Raw genomic sequence first — 21,333 nt, forward strand, 5'->3', positions numbered from 1 at the left:
CACTGCATAAATAGTATGAGTTATTTTTATTACAAAAGCTAAAATGTAGCTGTTAACTTCAAAACTACTGTTTCATGACATCACAAGGTGGAACAGAGCATTTTAAGTTTTGGAGATATAGACAGACAAATAATTAAGAATTACTTAAACATGTGACTGAAACAAAACATAACTCCAGGTATGTCTCTAAGGAGATAACAATAAGAGATAATTTTGCACAAAACAGGACCTTTAAAATATATAAGGTCATATGTGTTTTGGATTGGATTGCCAGTTATACCTTTTCACATTAAAGTGCAGATGTTACGCTAAAAAACATGTCACTGCACATTTTATCATGCCATGGAAATATTGATATTAGTTAGTTATTTTTTTTATTTTCCATATTTGGAATGGGAACAATTTACATTTCTGACACTTACTTGTATATGGGTTAAAATTTATTTTGGAGCACAGTGAAAGAACAGACACGCAAGCAACTTAATGTACATGTTTATAGATGAAAGTTGAAAAGGTCTTGAGTATTGTGCATAATGTGCCCTGAGAATGCACCTGCATGACTCTCCATCAGACAGTACGCAGTCAAGCGTTCTAATATGTTTCAACTCACGCTTAGTACCAGGGGTCAACCAAAGGGCAGCTCCCAGATACAGTTTATATCCATGTAGCCGACACTGTTAAACCAAATTACAAAGACAGTGTTGTGTCTGCAACATTTTATACAAGAAGATGCTGAAGGACACCTGCGGCTTTGTTTACAGCTAACTCGATAAATGGTGGCACACATTTTTGCTGCATTTTGATTCCTGCAGTTTCTTGGCAGACTTTGATGTAGAAAAGTAAGATAAAGTTTAACACTCTTTTATGGGGTCAAGTGTAACATAAGGACATTATTGAACTTCATCCATTTTTTTGGCAATTGTCCTAACTGCACATCTATCACATTTTAATCACTTACTTGTAAAATAATATTACTTTGAAAAGCCTGGTTAGCTAAAAGTATTAATGTATAGTAATGTGTACTTTCAATGTGTGTTTTCTTTCATAAGATTCAGGTTTCTAGAAAACAAAGTTTAAACTAAACAAAAATTAGAAGGACTGATTTTCTAATTTTGAAATGATTTTATTGGTAAATCAGTTTTCTCTAATTGAGAAAGCCATCTCTGTTTCACCAAATAAAATAAAATAAAACTTGACATTTTCTTTGCAATGGGCAATTTAGATGCAAAAAGCGTTAAGACATATTCCTCCTCTCAAAGGCATTTCATAAGGCTTTCCATATGCAAGCAGGTCTTTAATTGAAGTACAGCCTGACATAACCGCTTATAACATATAGGTGGCACTAATTGTAAATCTCCTGAGACCAATTACCTCTGCAGAGATAATGCCAACCTGTGCTTGATCACTGGAATGGTCACTAGGAGTATATAAGCACCATTCATACTTGCTCTGGCCAAACGGGAGCTGTAAGTTGATGGGAGAGGCAGGTCGACAGAAAGTGGTGGTTGGCTGACATTGCCGAATGATTCATGGCCCTCTCATGGCTCACTTGGGAGGGCTCTGACCAGCTCTGTTGAATATGTACGAGCTGGAAGTAGCCATGACACCTAAATGTTCAGTCAGTTAGTCAGTGAGTGGAAGAAAATCTCAAGGTGACGAATTTGTCAGTGTGCAGTTGTTTAACCAAATACAGGTGAAGGCTTGACTACAGGGGCCTAGTGCATGGGTATTATTGTTTAAAGATGTATTCTGTGATGGGTCTGGGAAATTAATCAAATTTAAACCAAGATCAAGATTCAGTCATGCCTGTCGTCCATGATGAGATTGGCTCATTCTGTAAAGTAGTTTATACATAGAGCTAAAAATCTGACTTTTTAAAAAATATTTAAAACATTTAGTGATTAGTCTATTCATGAAATCAATAATACATCTTGGTTTTGACAGTAAATTAAAATAAAAGAATCTAAAATTGAGATGAATTCAAAGAATCACAAGTAAAAAATGCATACGGGAGGCTATTGAAGCCAGGAAGTGTGGTGCACAAGCCATAAACAGAGACAAAGGGGCATTTACCTTGGCGCACACCACAGACAACCAAGTGATGGCATCGATCTATATTTTCCCCCAATCACTACCACCTTTGTTTTTGTCTGTGCAAATGAATGATTTCCTAATGTGCACATGTTCGTTTAATTACTGGCCTTACCATAGCAACAAGATTCAGTGTGGGATTGATCTTAACCATCAACCTGCATCAGGAGTAGTAATTACGCTAGAGCAGCGTGGCATCTGGCTAAGTCAAACCGCACACTCACACATCACCTCACAAAGAAAACCTTGATGCTGTGGAAAAGTAACCTAGCAACAGGTTGAATGAGACTGGGACATAACATAACTGCAAATGACAATGGCCTCTGCTTGTATGGCCTCTTTATCTCAACTAGAGTTCTTGGCAATTTTACAACATAAAATTACACATAATTCACTAGCAATTTATGGAAATTCTTACAAAGATTTTAATGCTAAATGCTGGCTTTGAAATTGACTAAATAGGTTACAATAATAGTAAGGTTGTGAATTGGAACATGATTGGTCATCAAGGTTTCACACTTGGGATAGCAGTTCCATTATATTTCATAGTACTATATGAACTACCATTGTGTGCCTACACTGTACATGAATAGCAGGTATGAGTACTGAACATAGGGAACATATGGGTAGAAATGATCAGAAATGGTCACACTGTTGAAACAATTTTTACATGGGTTTTAGTTCACGAGCCCTTACTCTTGCTTTGTACTCTTTAACAGAAAGCATATTTATAGCTCATCTCTGGAGAATTTGTTGCTAGGCATCATGAGAAACCAATTGACTACAACTTGTCACGGAAAGTGCCGATTACTGAAAACAAGTGTGCAAGACAAATCACAGGAGCTGCTGAGTGGAGGACAATAATGGTTAGACGGATTCAATATTTGCTTGTGGGCAAACAGTAATATGACAAATAACGCAAAGTCCTGGCTGAAACTACCAATCTTTAGAGAACAAAATGTAAAAGGTAGCTAACTTGAAAAGTACTGCTTCATAACATCACAAGGTGGAACAGAGCATTTTCCACTTTGGAAATGTAGACAGATTAAAATTAAGGATATCTGAAACCTGTGTAAATGAAAGAAAACACAAGTCCAGGTATGCTGTTGATGAGGTAACTCTATTATAACATGGCTTAAAGCTCATAAGAGTCAATTTAGCATAATATAGAACCTTTAAAGTAGCTACTGTTTTAATCAGTCTTTTAGGGACAAAATGTAATTAGATGGAAACCACTAACCATGCTGTAAATTAAGAGCAAATTGCTGGCTACTCAGCTGCCTGTAATGTACCATTATTCTCTGGTAAATCTCTCTCACAGTGTGTGTCTAAGTCGAAAATCCCTTGAAGCCTTAGTTGGCATGAATTTTTTCAACACAAAGCATACTTGAATTTTCAGGCGCACTGAAGAGTGAAGTAGTTTGTATGAAGCTAAAAATATGACACTTCCCTATTTCCCTCAAAAATGCTTAGCAGGCAATGGAAACAATTTGACAACAAATTTGTTAGGAGTTCAAAAAGGTGATTTGATTTGAACTTGTCATATTCCTGGGAGGGACAGACATTTTATTTTACGCTGTAGAGGAAAACGGACTTATCTTATAGAAGACAAGTCCTCTAGTCTGTAACCAGTTTTAACATCACTGTAACATTAATAACAACTAGCATGATAACAGAGCACTTCCTGCTTTGCAGACAATGAAATACCACAATTAGATGCAGACAGGAAGATTTTTTTTCCCCTACAAGTGACATATACATTATATGTACTGGACAAAAACAAATGTAACTTAATTACATGAGGAAAATCAGGTTCTCTTAATGATGGTTCTGCTCCATGACCATACAACTGTAAAATCTTCTTCTTCTTTTTTTTTTTTTTTTTTTATTTACTTGGTTTTATACAACACAATTCTTCTAGAGTGTAACCAGTTTTATGAAATCAAACTCTCAGAATGATAAAGCAAAGTCAACATAAATTGTCTAAAACTGTCACGATTCTTACTTTTTAGTTCTTGCAATATTGTGATCTGAATAATCATGATTATCAATTAACTGAATAAATCTGCAAATGAGCACTTCACTACAGTTTGTTTATAGTTGAGCATAATGTGGGCTATAGATTACACATTTCAAAACGTGTTCCTTCAAGTCCTGGTCCAAGTGACAGGATAAGGCTTGGAGGTGTACAAAAGCGCAGCGTGGAGGCAGTCATGGCCTGTTAAGTGGTGCTGGCCTCGCTGCTGGAGCTGTGTTATCTGTGAGCAGCAGAGGAGAGGAACGCTGAGAGGGGGGCAGCGCAGAGGGACCACACAGAGAACATGCAATCAGCCTGCTTTGTTCATTTTAATCTATAAAAGAAGAACATTACAAAATTCTCTATTACTCACATGCCTCCCATAAACATGCACACTTGAAGAGATACAGCATTTTAGAATAGAACTGGAGTGGCGAAAACAAATTATGACAGACTCAATAAATGTAACTTCATAGATATAAAGATATAATCAATAACACCATATGATTTGCAGTTTTTATCATTCGCGATGCACAGAGATAGACTGGCCTGAAATTACAATCCCACAAAGCCAGTCCACCCAGTCTTGACAAGATTTCCTTTGCAAAAAAAAAAGATATTACCACGTTTTCTAGGTAAATCTATTTTATAAATACATGTTGCATCATTAAAGAGGGGGTATTATGCAAAATCGAGTTTTATGGCCGTCAACAAAGTTATAACATTGTTCCCTCCTCAAAAACATGCCTGAAGAGGTTTTATGTCAGCCATGAATGTTAGAGTATTTTAGCGATCTCTCCCAGTCTTATTCAAGATTCTGTCCAATGTGCAGCCCACAAGCTTTCATCCCCCATGTTCCCACTTGACAATTCTCCATAAATATACAAAAGCATAATACAAACCTGCACATAACAACTTGACAAACATGATGCGATGTGCAGTAATTTCATTAGTAGAATACATGCTGATTGTGTTATGATTATAAATTGTTTTCAGCTAATATAGCATTTTGAATAAAATAAAAGTTAACACAGTGATCTAAATATATTATGTGACTGGCACCCTAAATACTTTGTTATGTCTGAATATTGTCCCTGCATGCAAAAAAATAAATAATTTTTGGGCTCTGCAATAGTCTGTTTTGCAGTCAATATATTGTATGTGTGGCAAGGTATAGACTATAGCCAAGGTTCTGATCGAGACAACAGAAATAAATGAGAAAAATGTCCTTATGCCTTAGAGAAGGAGTTTGTACTTGTATTTCCTCCTATCAACAAATGCAAAGTACTGGTGTCATCAGAAGGTCTTGTGATAGGGCCCCTGGAGAAGCTCTTGATATCATCATTCACACCACAATACTCTGGACAATATACTTCATAACATCTCCCTGGGAAGTACAAAGGATGGGGTTCACTAAAGCAAGCCCTTCTGCTAAAGTTGAAAAAGTTTCAAAAAAGGTAAAATATAATCACAAGTTAAAAAAAACATTTTCAAGTGTACCATTTAGTTCCAATTGGCTTTTTGATGTGCGCAAGTGAACCAGACATGACTTACAATTAACAGAATTGATAACGAACAAGCATTACATGATTTATTTATCATGTGGCATAACTGGGGCCCAGATCTTTATCTTGGCAATTACTGTAATTGTGTTCTTGGGCAAGACATTTTACCCACCATAACTGAGTGAATGAGAAGTGTGTGACGTATGGGTGGTGGTCAAAGGTCCTCATTTAAACAGTTGACAGTTTATACGTTTTCACAACATTCTGAGGCCAGAGTTGAGGTTTGACATCACGGTAATGCTAAAAACTAGCATGCTAACAGAGCACTTCTTGGTTCACAGATAATGAAAGACATAATGGCTCATACCTATATCTGTACTGGGACAAAACAAACTCATTGTTAATTAATTAAATAACAACTTAATTACAAGAGAAAAAAAAAGGTACAGCCCCTTTAAAATGACTGCAGAATCTTTCAATTCCTCGATTAATGATGGTTCTGTTTCTTCATCAAATTGTGGAATTTTCACATGAGGAAAATTCCACAAATTGGTCCTGATTTGGAAAGGGGCAGCCTCTCTATAAAAGCATTTAATATCCAACAAAACTAAAATAAAAAAAGCTATTTCTCCATCAAAGAGGAATAGCGAAAGTCTGACATTGAATGAGCACCTGAAAAACTGAACAAACAAGCGGTGAACACTGTAATATTAAAGCTGCATTGTGTAACTTTTCCTGTGGGGTCTGTCAAATGCTTTTCTCTATGGAGATGTTATTGCTTTCTCTGAAATGTTTCACAATATGGTATGTGACCTTTCTATCTTCATTAGACCAAACCAAGTTATAGGTCAGGTCTGTGGAGAGGCAACTCCACTCACAGTCAGAAAGGCCATTTTTCTAGGTATTTTTAAGCCATAAAACCACCTGTAATTTAATAAATGTAGGGTAGAACTGTTAAATATCATACTGTGGAGCATTCCAGGTATAGCAATGATGTATCCATAGAAACAAGCAGGTGAGAGACCCCCAACCAAAAAGTTTACAAAGTGCACCTTCAACATTTATTAAAAATATTCTTGCATGGTAAAGTATTGTTAGAAACAAACTGCCTATAACCAACCCAAGATCGATAAAGACACTCTACATTCTTTCACCATCTATTTTCTGTCACAGCCTCAAACACAGCCATTCAAAAATGAAACATTAGCGATAGCATGACAGAATACCTCATTATGGCATTGATTTTCCGAGAAACTTCAGAGGGCAAATTGTCATGTTAGCGTAATAAATAGTTGTCCCTGGCCTGACTTCCTGCAGGACACATGTCAGAAAATACCTAATCGGCAGCTGTCGGCAGAGTCAATGATCAGAAGTGAGATGAGATAATCTGCAGACATTACTCACGTGTACACGGCAGCAGGCTCATAAATAACACAGAGCATCACAGTCAGGGCACAGTCATTTGTCAACAACACAAGCCGCTTTGTTTTGATTTACATCTGACTGACATTTGAGACGCTTCAGTGGTGCTCCAGTCTCCTGACATCTTCATAACATTGTGTTTACAGCCAAGGTTACGCAGTCTGGGATATGTTTAAAATCTCTAATGTTGTAGAAGGTAGTGATACTTTGCAGCTTTGTCATCAATATTTCCTGGGGGTGTGATGCTAACTAAAGGCACTACTCTGTTAATATTTTAATCTATGCTTATTTAAACAGAACCTGACCACAAAGAACTGACTTTGAGCTGGATAACATTTTTCAGTTACTCTCACACTACTTTTGCTGAAAATAAAACTCCTAAATAGAGCAATTTTTTACAACAATTTTGTGTTTTTTTCTTGAGTTTTCATACAATCTTAAAACTTTTTGATAGCGTTTGCAATGTGTACATTTTGTCACCATGGTAACTCCTAAACATTCCACCATAAGAGATACATGTAGAACACCCCCAGCATGATGTCACCGCAAAGCATCAATTAACAGAAAGGTATAGATCAATAAAACTAACCCCAACTGTTTGATAATTGAGATTTATAGTCACTGATAACCCTGTACTGAAGTGAATTGCTATAAAAATCAACTGTACAAATCAACTGCTAACTATAACCATATTGACAAAGTAATGTGTCCTGCATTGCTTCTCTAATTTACACCTCCATTAAGAAAGAACTACAAGCTTGTAACATTTAGCATTTATTTTACGTAGCTCTAATTCATAAACTGATTATCTACATATTTATTACCATTAAAATTTGTCAGATGCAATTTGCCGAGACCACTTACTTACTGCTTATCTGGGCAAAAATGTTTTTAAATGGCAGTATTTCTCACTGTTACCCAAATGTAACAGCTGTTATTAAATTATGCAGAGAATAATTTGATATTCATTTTACAAAACAAGCACCCAATAAATCTTAATTATAACTCTAAATGTGAATGCAGTGTCCCATTTGCAATAAAACAGACTATTGTTGTTAATTGTGCTGATTTTTTGACTATATAGAGAAAAATGGCTAGGACATTTAGCACATTATGAAACTGCCAAAGCAAAAAAAAAAAATCGAGCTTATTATATTATTATTACCATTGTAAGTATGAGCATTTCACTATGTTCACTATCCAGTATCTGAGAAGGAAATGCACCTACTTTTCAAAACTCCTAGAAGATCAAGTTAAATTTAATTCAGGATGAGATGATTTTTGGCGAACTAGAGCGGGCATATTCTGTCATAGATCTATCCAGAGTGAGAAGTTCTGTTTCTGAATATTCTTTCCAAGCAAAAGCACAAGACAGACAGACAGAAAGGCAAGAGTAAAAATGGCATCTCCCCAGCTCTCACAGGCAAATGTTGGCAGATTTACATGACTGCTTCGGCATGACAGACTTGAAGATTTTGAAGGCTAATCTTGAATATTTAACACCGTCCAAAAAACTAGTAAAAATAAATGTAACAAATTGAAATAAATTCTTTCAACAAAAATTGTATGTTGTTTCTCAAGACAAAGTTTTACGTAGAAAATCTTAAAAGACTGAAATAGAGCCCATGGCAGCCTTGTTCCGCCAGACTTCCTATGAGTCACAGTGGATATTTTGTGTTCATGTCTAACAGAACCTAGAATAATGGTGCGGAGTTATTTCTGACACATGAAAATTAATCAGACAATGTGTACTCTTGACATACTATCATTAGAGGGTTCTATTTTTTTATTGTTAAAAAATGCTCTGAAATTTGAATGAATAATGACCTAACTGTGCAGAAATGATCTAACCAGTAGGAATGTTTAAAAATGGATATTCGAAAGGCTTTGTCTTCTTTTGACTTTTTTTCGTTTTACTTTGCCTTACTGTTAGTGAAGTCATTAATCTCATTCAAAAAAATGACTTCTAGTTGATATGCATAATAGCACAGGTAATGTGAATGCTTAAGTAAATAGAACAAGTCTGGCCAAAGTGTATGGAGTTTAAAAACACAAGGGGACATATATCCTGGATATCCACCTTTTTATGTCACAAGGTGAAACTGTGTTTTGAGGGAGACTGAAAATGATTCTGATGAGAAAGCCTTCAAGCTTTTCAAAGAACAAATATTATGCATTATTTATTCATGAGTACCTTGACATTTCATGGTTTAAAACTTAAAGTAATGTTTATCTTCAGACAATAGAGACCTTGTTCCTATACATACGCTCCCTCTCTGAGAAATAGAGAGGGAGCGTATCTCACAATACGATATTGTCCTATCATGAGATTTGGATATCGTTACACCCCTAGTAATATTATTGTGATATCATGGGAAAGCTCACAATATGGTGGGGAGGCTCAAGATTAGGGATGTAACAATAAATCTCTCAATACGATATTTTCACGATATACATGTCACGGCATGATATTTATTGAGATACTTTGTGGAGGCTAACAAAACTGTTAATATGATACTTTTTCTTCTTAAAATGCCTTGACAAGACTTAATAAAAAAAACTAAGACTTAAAAGTGCTTAGAACTGTTATTTCTTCATGTAGTCTAAACTGAAATGGAGCAAAGGATCATGGTCTATGTAGTTCTCTGTATCTTTTTTTTCAGCATTTGCTGCACCGCAAAGAGACTTGTAATTCGATATATTGTGATGGTCCACGATATTATTGTGAGAACTTTGACGATACAATATCACAATATTTTGGTTATTGTTACATCCCTAGGAATTACTATTGAAGAAATAAACAATCAGAGTTAGCAATTTTCCCCAACATGCTAACAGAAGGATAATTTGAGACTTAAAAGCACAAAAAATGTCTGTACCTTTACCTGTAACATTACAATCCTGGGAAGCGAAGTGTTAAGAGGGAACTTTTGAGCTGGCCATGCTGGCAAAGACAGTTAAACAACAAAACATGACAATACCTCATTCCTTCTGTGGACTTGTTCTGGTAGTTGCAGTAGAGTTGAGGTGTCCCCAACATGGCCTCTGTGAAGACAGCCAAAAAGCCCAGCGACTCCACATAGAGCGCAGAATCTAACAGCACATAGGTGATGTACGCCGCCACCAGAGTGAAGGCCAGAACGCACTGCACGTAGTCCACAAAGCGAGTCCACAGCCAGAAGTAGTTCCAGTCGAAGTCTACAGCACACAAAAACACATACTAAATCAGAAAGGAAATGTAGTGCTAATTTGGGAAGCGATCAAATTTATGGTGATATGGGGGACTTTGTGATAGGGTTGGGTGGTTAATCAAATTTAAATTGAGATTGAAATTTAGTCATTTTTATTTGTTAATGATCAGCTTGGGTCTATTTAATTAAGTGGTCTACAGGCAATCCTCAGTCAATAAAATAATGTGGTTTGGAGCAGAGCTGGAGCAATTTAACTGTTTTTGTGTTAATTGCCAATTATCAAAATTTGTCTTGTAAATGTTAGGTAATTAATTTTGCCTAATAAGACATAAATTAAAAAAATATATATCAGTGCTCAACATGAGGTAAAAAGAAAGTGATACAATTTTTGGTCATATCCCCAATCCCGAATTCAGTGGATTGTTAAATTTCCAGGTGAACTTTTGCAAGTCTCATTAGTTGCTTGTTTTTAATTTTCTGATTAGTTCTTGCAACACCCCTTGACTTTAGTCTTGCAGCTTGTGATGATTTTGATTATGTAATGAGGGAAACTTGGCAATCAGCAATATTCTGTAATACATAAGTGCTTTTACATGTCAGATAAGGCTTTGATGCCAGTAAAAAAAAAAAAAAAAACTTATAAAGGTGCAATTTCTCATGAATAATTGGATGTTGCTAGCTGCTTGCAAAATTTCTTTATTTAGATTTGCAACTGAAGACCAGTCATGGGTATGGGAGCAAGTTTTTGAACTCAAGTGAGATAAAGAGGGAAAAGAACATTATATGTCAGTTAACAGCATCTATAGTAAAAAGGTTGACTTGCTGGCTTCTTGTAGTGTAAACCAAGAACTATTGATTAATTTCTAAATATTGGACAGTACTGTATGTTACAGAGCTGGTTTTAGACATAACTTGATACTTGGTTAGGGGAGCTAATGAAGGTGTCTGAGAAGAAGCACTGAGCTGCCCCACTGACTCTGGACAGGCTGTATATAGATTGTTTGAGCGCATACCGATATCAGACATCTGTCTTGCTGCTGTGGCAGATAAACAATATTTGCTGATACCAATACTAAGATTTTAAAATGTCATGTTTCAAGGCCCACAGGTTTGTAGTAACGTACATAAATGAACTTTTTTCACCTTTGCAAAAATCATAACAAAATGTATTTATCTGATATGTAAAATAGTTTGTATGATTCTCTAAACATACAGCCATATTTTTAACATTATTGCTCTTTTGTTTCCAATTATACTCATTAGTCTGTTCAAACAGACATAGACATATGTAATGCACCAAGGACAAACTGGGAATTACACATGGGCACACAGAGACTGGAGCAGCTTAGAAAAATTATATACATTTTTGTTTCTTACACTGCTCCTTATATGATTTAAATTGTCTCAGTTTTGTGTCTATCCTTTACCAATTTCTGTAAAAACCCTCTAATATCATTACAGGAACCGATCAGTGGTGGAACTGTACTTTAAATATACATTTTTGGTATCTGTACATTTTAGCACATTTTAAAGTGGATACTTTTTACTTTTATCTCACTACATTTAGCACTGGTGCTACAACCTGGTACAATGCATCTGTCCTGTTAAAGTTATTGTAAAAATGATGCGCTGTCCTCATCTCATTAAATAAAATAAATAAATAAAACATTTGAGAGCAGGTATCTGTACTTTCTACTCCACTACATTTTTAAAGTATTTTTTAATATAGATTGAGACCTGCTGAAAAGGGTGAAAGGTTATTTTTAAAACATTCATAGTTTAAGCAAACAAAAATATACAAATAAAAACAGCAGGAAAAATTTAACTTTTAGTTGTTTCTGTTGAACAAAATTCAGCACAAATCAAATCTGTTTGCTCCAGTATCTGTACTTTTATTTAAGAAACAAAACTGAGTACTTCATCCACCACTGGATCTGATATATATATCCCATCCCTAGACTGAACAACTATAGTATATATATATATATATATATATATATATATATATATATATATATATATATATACACTATCCAGCCTGATCTATTTATTTATCCATTAGTCTGGCATAAACTGTCCATTTTGTCAGACAGATTCTGAAAACGCAATCCTGTACCATCACACTTGAGCTGTGAATCTTCACACATTCCCACATAGGCCTACCCAGAGTCCTTATTCAGAAATCCTATATACCAGTGCCAAACATAGTAGAGATTAGAACCAAGGTTATCATTTGATTTATAAACTTTTCACGTTTAGATGTTCTATTCAAACAAGTGTGAGAGCTATGAATGGGGTGACAGAGTTATAACATATAGTAACAGACCATGTGCATAAAGTTCACTATGCTGTTCCAACTCTTTTCAAACAACAAAACCAATACTACCAATAATACAATCAACTACAAAACAGGGATAATATCTCAAGGCTGTAAAACGATCCGCAACTAAAGACTTCACCTTTACCTCATGAGCAGCACCAATACTTAACACATGCACAGAATAATGGACCCATTTACCAATAAATCATTTACATTTGAGCCTAAAGCTATTTTGTAATCCAGCAGCAGTATTACAGAATATGTTTTCTGGTTCAGAGAGAAGGCATGAGGAATTGAAGGTAATCTAGAGAATCTAATACTGTCCTAGAGGGAAACATGTTTGTGAATTGCTTTAGCATAAGTGAGATTTCACAGAGTCCCAAATGCAATTGAAGTCTTTTCATTTAATTATGTTTGAATGAGACCGCCTCTATCTAGTGGCCACATCTTAACTGCATGGTGAAGGATTATAGCAAACTACTTATTGAGATATAGAAACATATACAGCCCTTTGTTATGAAAACTCTTTTATTATGCTATTAATGCTCCAACATAAAGTTTATTAGTTTGTTAACGTGAGGTGAAATTGTACTGCTGACTGTAGCACCCAGGAATCCATCTCCAGAGGTGCTGAGCTAGTACGAGTCAGGGTTACTTTAGCTGGGGAACTGCCCTTGTACATGTTTTAGGTTGACAAGGACCAGGACCTTCTAGTCATGAGGAGAGCTTGCCAATCCCCCTTGGTGTCACCACAAGTATGCACAGGTGAGTGAACAGATTATGAGGACTCCATTTAGACTTTAGTGTGGGACCTATATTTGCTTAAATGTACAGGACATACATGAGCTTTGTCTGGGCAGCATGTAAAAATCAGACAATGGATTTAAACTGATTTTTTTTTTGTTTCTTTACAAAACATCTTTGATAATCAATTTTCCCGTAAAGTTTTGAAAGAATTCAGTGGTTGGTTTCACTGGCCAGCGTAGAGCCACCCTACTCAATGATGAATAACATTACATTTTAGAATGCTTCTTTGACTTTTAGCATGCAAATGCTTATCAAATAAAATCCTACTTGAAGAAAAATAAGATAAAAAGCTAATAAAACACTAATACTGTCTGGTGTTGACTGCTCATGGCCGTTTTGACAACATAGTCACAGCATAGGCTCATTTTGCGGTTCTTGACAAACTCCTTGCTTATTTTAGAAGAGCCAGTCTTCTTTGGGAATAAGACAAACTGTCAAAGTGCACCTGTGGACAGTAGTTTTCATAGAGTGTGAAAATATCTATTTAGAAAAAATACCTCTATATGGCTCAAAGCTCCCAAAATATCTCCAACAGTCCTTTCCCATTTAAGCAGAACCATCTATTTGTGACATTTTACTGTGCGACTGACTGAAATATTGCCATGTTAAAGATTTAACACTGACTGATTCCACCTGACATTTAGTTGACATTTTCAAATGAAAATGAATGGCAGGCACTGTAAACGCGCAAACGTGGCCTTGCAATGTGGAGGCAATCCAATTGTTCCTTAGTCGGGCAAAACAAATCCAGTACACGCAACTACATCAAGCAAACGAATCCAAACCAGGTCAGAGCTTCACAGTGCAGTCCTTCTCTATATAGCACAGAATAGCAGTCCAGGGAGTATATTTTTGACCATAAACAACACACGTATGTGAGTAGACCCTGGCAGTTCAGCCCAAAGACAAGAATATGGGCCAAATAAAACTGCACCAGGCTGGCACAGCACGATAACTGCTAACACCGAGCAAAGCTAACGAAAGCTAAAGGGGCAACAGAGTCAGTGCCAGCCTGGCTGCTAAAACACGCAGCTTACAGCAAACATAATGACATGTATAAAGGTGAAAGACTCAACATGGGGAATGCATAACACAGGTACACAATACAGCTGAAAGAGCTGGCACAAGTTTAGGTTTGGCTGCTTAAGTTTATTTTGTTTTTTTGCCTTTTTTTTTCTTTCTTGCTTTAATCATGTATAACTGTGGCAGATTTTTCACTAATTGGTTCTGAATTTTAATGATTATTTTAATTTCTTCCTTTTGCAAAACTACAACTACTACTACATCATAAGTATTCACTTGCTTCCAAACACCTTTTTAAGAAATAGAAGAGTAGGGTGGACGCCCTCATCACAAAACATTTTTTAATGACATACCATCCCTTTTATCAAAAACACCTGTCTTAAAAAACTTGAATGGCCCAAAGTTATTCCTCACTTAATTATGCAAAAAACTTTTTGGACCATGTTATAACAGTGCTCCTTAATCAAAACATGCCTGAAGAGGCTTTATATGTCAGCCATGCATGTTTCAGTAATTAAGCAATCTCTCCTGGGGCCTATTCAGACCCTTCTTAGCTCTAGGTTAGCTCTATGATTGTGTACAATGCGCAGCCCGCAAGCTTACATCACCCATGCTGCCACATGACAATTCTCCATAAATTATATTAAACAAACCTGATGTGATGTGCAGTAGTTTCAATAGCGGGTTGCACGCTGATTGTGTTGTGACGTCACTCTTAAAGAGCTGAAAAAGGAGGAGGAACTCAGAGGATCCAAAAAAAATAAAAATAAATAAAAAAAAACTTATAAAACATGTAATACATATAATAAAAACATAATACACTGTTTTCTTATATATTGCATTTTCAAAACAATAAAAGGTAATATGTATAATGTATAATACTATAATAGCAGTTAATACCCCATAGAAGTTAAGTTATAAGCACTTTTCACAATTCTCAGAGCCCAGTCTGGAGTTTAGCTATGATAATAAAGCTATGGGTCTGATTTACATTCACAAAGTTGGGAACATCAGCATTAAAATGTTAACGCCTTAAACCTTCTAAGCTGGTTAGACGTCTTGCTTTACATCCTTAATTCTGAAAGTCATTTGAGCCTGCGAAGTTCACTTTTCTCCAGGTGCCGCGCGCAGTTAAAGAAGCATGAAATTTGCCAATTGCTCCAAATTAAACTCACTTTTACAGTGTGTAATTTCCATACACCCACTTTGACTGGATAAGCTATGGCCTCACTTCAAGTCAGAAAACCCATTGTAGGAAAGTGTATTTAAGCGCTGCAGTTTTCATCCTACACTGCCATACTGCTTGTGTCAGTGTTATTCCCTGCAGCATATTGTCTTGTCTTTATTGTGCAATGTTTTAGTACAATCTGAGCAGACAGGAGACGCACATGGGTGGTCTCTGTGCACACAGGCCCCATGGACCTGTGCGTGGGAAGACTCAGGTCAGATGAATTCAATCGACTTGTTTTGCCAACTGTTACTTGCCTGCTCCTATTACAAAATCTGCCAAGGGAGCTCAAAAAAAAAAAAAAAAAAAAAAAGGCTTGCTCTTGTTCAAGGGGCACCCATGGGAGAGGCTATGACATGGATTCAGAAACTTTTGACACCAAGCAACAGCTCAAATAATATGTCCCCAACTGAGGGAGCTTCATGGCTTAGTCCATATTATATTGGTAAGTCTGTAGCACCATTGGACAGACAAAATGCACCTTCCTGTCACTACCAATCACAAGATCACAAATACTGTCCTGTATATATAAGGTGGGTGAAGTGTCTTGCCTAAGGACACGACCACACCACAGTAAACAGACAAAATTTAGGTTTATAAATTTTACCAGCAGCAAGATCCAAAGTAAACCCTCATTTTCCAGGAGTCTTCCATAGTGGAAAAAGTTTCAAAAGGGAGTCATGTGGACATGGAAATACAAATATTTTGACTAACCATCCGGAAGTAAAAATCAGTCTGAGACTGAGTCAAGTGAGTCTAGGTTTCGTGGTAAACTCCTCCCAGTACTAGTCTAGCTCTCCTCCCCTTAAGGCTGCATTAATTCTACCTCCTTAGACTAGTATTTTAGATTAATAATGGCTTTTAGATAATTAGCTGAAACACCTTGATTTCAAGAAAACATTGTAGTCTAATTAATTATTGTATTGTATTCTAACTATTGTGTAATTATTATATTGTAGGTAGTGTTTAGTTGGGAAAAGTAATAATAATATAAACTTGTCAAAGCCTCTCAAAGCACTACACTGTAGTCATTACTTATTCACATAATACTAGGTGGTAAGATACTACTGTAGTCACAGCTGTCCTGGAACAGACTGATGGAAGAGAGGCTGCCAATCAAGCTTCCAACTTCCAAAGCCTAGTGTCTTGCCAAAGAACACAATAACAGAACTTGTTCTGAGGAGGAATCAATCCCTGGGCCTTTGGGCTGGGGGACCATCGCTCTAACCACTGAGCCACTGTCCCTGTCAAGTATGATTCCCTGTGCCTTAGATGAGCATTGAAGCAGAAAGTTGGCATTTATGGAGGGAGAGGACTGTACCTGGAGGATGAACTGATTTATTTTGAGCTGACAAACTCAGTGGAGAAACAGGTATGTGCTTTTCTCGGATCAGAATGAGCAATGGGCCATATCAGCGGATAGAGTGCTCCAATTCTCTTGTCTTGCCTTGTACTTTGCAGATATTAGTTTCCAGCAAATCTCTGATACGGGATCAGTCGACCGTTGAAACTCCAGGCTCCATTAAATTAATATAGAGAGAGCGCATCGGGAGAGGCTATAAAACACTGCTGCGTTTCGATCGGTGAGGCTTACAAATTTGAAAAGGCGAGATCTAACTGATATACAGTCTACAATTGAAAGAATGTTTTGATCTGTCACCCACTGCAATAAAAAACTCAACGTTGCATTCTTATAAAACACGTACAAAACTTGGAGTATGAAAATCACTTTTAACAACTTTATGACTATATACAGCAGTAGCTAGTCCATAGTGTACCTATCAAAGAGTTGTGTTTTATCCCTTCTTAAAAGCACTGTTCCTGATTTTTATGGTTTTAAAACATGAAAAACAGAATTAGTTTTGGTCCAAAGTTATTCCTTACTTTTGCAAAACAATTTGTTGCATCTTACTTATTCTGAGCAATGAAGTTATAAGAGATTTTCACAACTTTCAGAAGTCAGAGCACAGTTTTGCTGTCAGAGAAATGGTAACAGTAACAAATTAAAACTGCAGCTCTTTGTTGTTTAATGTGCTTATACCAATGCTACAAACTGAAATGTCTCATCTGTGAATGTGAAAAGCCGCTCTGCTGTCTGTAAATATGTACCTACATGTAACTACACACGGCATGGCATTTCAGTTTTCAATCTGCTGCTGTCTTTCAGTGAGCTTCAAATAACCTATCTCATTCCCGTTCTAGGAATCATCAACAAGCTTACAACATTCATTTGGGATTATGTAATAATCTTCACAATTCATTAATTTCATTTCATATGAACAGAATGCTACAAATGATAGACTGTTCAAAATATGCTGCATTTCCTGGTGAATTTTGTCTTTCTTTCCATTTATCTCTAGTCTGTTTACACAATTTCTTCCACAACAAATAGGCAATTTCCATGCTTATCTGCTTGCTGACATGATTCCATTTCAACCTCACACCAACTAATTTCCCCGGCAGGTCTCTGAAGTTTTAAAAGTTAAGTAGAGCAAAACTTTACCTCAAGTCACAGTCAAAATGTCTCTTTACAGATTTTGTGCTGTGCTTTCCCAAACACTTTCACCTGGTTCTGACTGAGTGACCACCACATGCACAGCCAAATGATTTGATCTTTAATCTCTTTACAGGATTTCAGAGGGCAGTCTTCCATGTAAACCTGACTGAGCTGGTATGATACCAGGATTACACTGCTCACTGTCTGGAAACAATGCAATACAATACCAGGGCAGGGGGCGGTTTAAATGAAGCCAAACAGATAATCTTTAAAGGTCCTACCACAAAATGGATTTGTGTGAGCTTTAAGTCATGTTTGAATGTTGCTTTCTCTTTTTAAAAACATATGCAGTGTTTCATTCTTTAATTTTATTCCTCTGTCTACATCTCCAAAGCTCAAAGTGCTCAGTTTCACCTTGTGATGTTATGAAGCGATACATTTCAAGTTAACAGTTGCCGTTCACCTTTTTGTTTAGCAGAGGTTGGACATTCCAAGGATGAACTCAAAGTGATTCTACTGAAGGTGTCCAACATTGCTAAATGAGATCAAAAGGTGGAGTATTGAGAGAGAAGATCTCACCATTAGTATGCAGAATTTGTTTGTTAAACATGTGTGAATGAAACAAGACCCAACTCCAGGTATGTTTTTGATAAGGAAACATTATAACATAGATCAGAAAATAGCATAATATTGGCCATTTAAGCAAGTCTGTAAACTTTTTACTCTTTGGCTCTCCTGGTAATGGCTGTTGGCCCCTATCCACACTGTAAATGGTACTTTGGAGTAGTTTGACATTGCCAAGAAGCTATTACATTCTACACAGATGTCTAAGTGCCTTATTACAGTTAAACAATTACAGAAGGAGGTGACCTTTGGAAATCTTTAACTTTTTAAAATAGTTGACTGATGTTTCTCAAATGCATTTATGATGCATGGTCAAAGAAGAATTTATGTCAACTGCTGATCAGACAATAATGTTCAAATCTATTGAATCAAACCATCTAATTTCACTAACAAAGATACACATAGCCAAAGAGTATGCATTTGGGTGAAGCAATCTAAAATGTTTTCTTTAATGTTTACCCTTTGCAAAATGTGGCAACTCTAGTCTGCCTGAAACACTTAACAATAGGAAATAAAAATAAGTGTGAAAATATGTGTGATCTCACAAAAAACAAAACAAAAACAATACATAGTTGTTCTGGCCTCTTGGAAATAATGCTCCAAGATCAATGCCTTTAATATACTTAAGAATTATAGGCCAAAAGAGTGATGTCAATTGTCACTCCTGTCCTTCTGAAATCTCAAATATGGATGTGACTCAACCATGCCCTCAAATGCCTTTCAGCAGCTCCAACTTTCTCAATCATGGCTTTAATTTCCAGATCGACAAACTTAGCCTACATCTCGGACAAAAATACCCCCAGCTTTCACATTCCAACAAAAATAACGCATGAATTCAAACTTCGGCCGAAAGAAAACGATTCATTACGTAGCCTCTATTTAGCAACCGTCAGTGGGAACATATAATCCAAATGAAATTGCAGAGAGAGTGCTATTAAAAGTGGGACTCATAGTGTTTTTCATTCTGGGTACAAGTGTCCAGCTGTTTTGATGGCGGGGGCCTGGTGTGATAATGACACTGTGCTGAGATGGAAATAAATATGTGGTGTGATTAAGACAGGGAACATGGAGGGGACACACACACAGAGAGACAGAGGAGAGCTCACCCCGCTGGCTTAAGAGGCATTGATGAAACCTGACGGAGACTAAGTTAGACAAGCCAATAGTTTGTGAAGACAGATGAGAGTTTTGGGATGTCTCAAGACAATATGACGAGTAACTAAGCTGGCATGTTGTGATATATTGACAAATCGTTTAAAGGTTCTATATTACACAAAATGGATTCTTGTGCTTTTTAAACCATGATAAAATGTTCTACCTCATCAAAAACATAACCGGAGTTGTGCTTTGTTTCATATGTTTCAGTAAATCTTTATTATTCGGTATAGTTTTCAAGTTAAAAGCTAACTTTTACCTTTTGTTCAGTAGAAATTGGGCTGAAATGATCAAATTGATTGTAATGAAGGAGTTCGGCATTCAAAAACACACCAGAGCACTTCCTGTATTACCACAAGGTGACATCACAAGGTGTTTTCAGTTGGACTCATCTTAAATATGCAGCGTTTAAATAGTTTTAAAGGTTGTTAAAAAGTATTTTCCTTTTTGATACCATCTTCTGCAGATCTGACAATAATTTAGAGTGGATTTTATCAAGGAATGGAGTAATATTTGGATTGCAGTAAAACAGATCTGGCTTTTGAAAACATACAAAGAGTAAACTGCAAGCCTCCAAGCACTTATCTGTTTTTTCCAAATAAATTCTTTTTTATAGTTTAAGGGGGGTAAGATTTATCGTGGGTACTTTTTCTTTGTACAACGGGAACTGTTTGTTATTTGTCTGTACTACGATAAGATTTAAGCAGTAGATGGTGGAAGAAATAGTATATTATTGTCTATATTTTACAGCAATATATTGCATTTTTAAAGTACCACTATTTATCTGTTTTTCTTTTGTGCCACTTTAACAGGTTTCTTCTTTTTTCAGGTTTAAGAGTTCATTTGCAAAAACAGAGAAGTGCCACTTACAAGAAACTAATAAGAGGTTTGCAGCTCACTCTTTGTATGTTTTCAAAAGCCAGGTGTATTTTAGTCAATCAACATTATTATTCCATCTCTCTTTGATAAAATCCACTCAACAAGATTTTAATTATTAAAACCTTAGAAGATGGTGAGAAAAAGGAAAAAGTCAATAAAAAGGTGATCTTCTTTTGCAACTGAGCTTTTGATTTGCCATGTTAGTTCAAATTAACGTCAGTAAAGTCAGTCTCCCCTAAATTTTGCATTTTTATCATTATCACTTGTCAGAGTTGAATATATTTTGAGAGTTTAAATTAAGTGCATAGTATGTCATGAAAGGCGAGATACAAATCCAATTCTTTATTATCATTCTAATCATCGTATAGGGCTTTTGGCATTTAGTCAGTCGATTAAACAGTTGATAGTGTCTAGTCAACCAAAATGTATATGCACAACAGAAATGAAAGGAGAAGTTAGTGCATAGTGAGTTATATATTTTTTTGTATTTATATGTAAAAACACAGATTAAACTTCTGATTCACAAACACAATCTGTCTTTATCCTATTTCCTAGTACTTTTTTCTGCAAAAAT

General features: G+C 36.1%; 1 protein-coding gene across 3 annotated transcripts in view; it reads right to left on the reverse strand.

The window, feature by feature from the left end:
* slc66a2 (solute carrier family 66 member 2) overlaps nucleotides 1-21,333 on the reverse strand; it is a 36,617-nt gene that overhangs the window by 11,241 nt on the left and 4,043 nt on the right. For all 3 annotated transcript variants that reach the window (XM_055157361.1, XM_020932723.2, XM_020932722.2), the window contains one exon: nucleotides 10,017-10,233. In XM_055157361.1, coding sequence (XP_055013336.1) covers nucleotides 10,017-10,233 — 217 coding nt within the window. The remainder of the gene's footprint in view (nucleotides 1-10,016; nucleotides 10,234-21,333) is intronic.

The sequence above is a fragment of the Boleophthalmus pectinirostris genome, unplaced genomic scaffold (genome assembly GCF_026225935.1).
Source record: "Boleophthalmus pectinirostris isolate CB_2022bp ecotype Guang Dong unplaced genomic scaffold, ASM2622593v1 HiC_scaffold_21, whole genome shotgun sequence".
Taxonomy (NCBI): domain Eukaryota; kingdom Metazoa; phylum Chordata; class Actinopteri; order Gobiiformes; family Gobiidae; genus Boleophthalmus; species Boleophthalmus pectinirostris.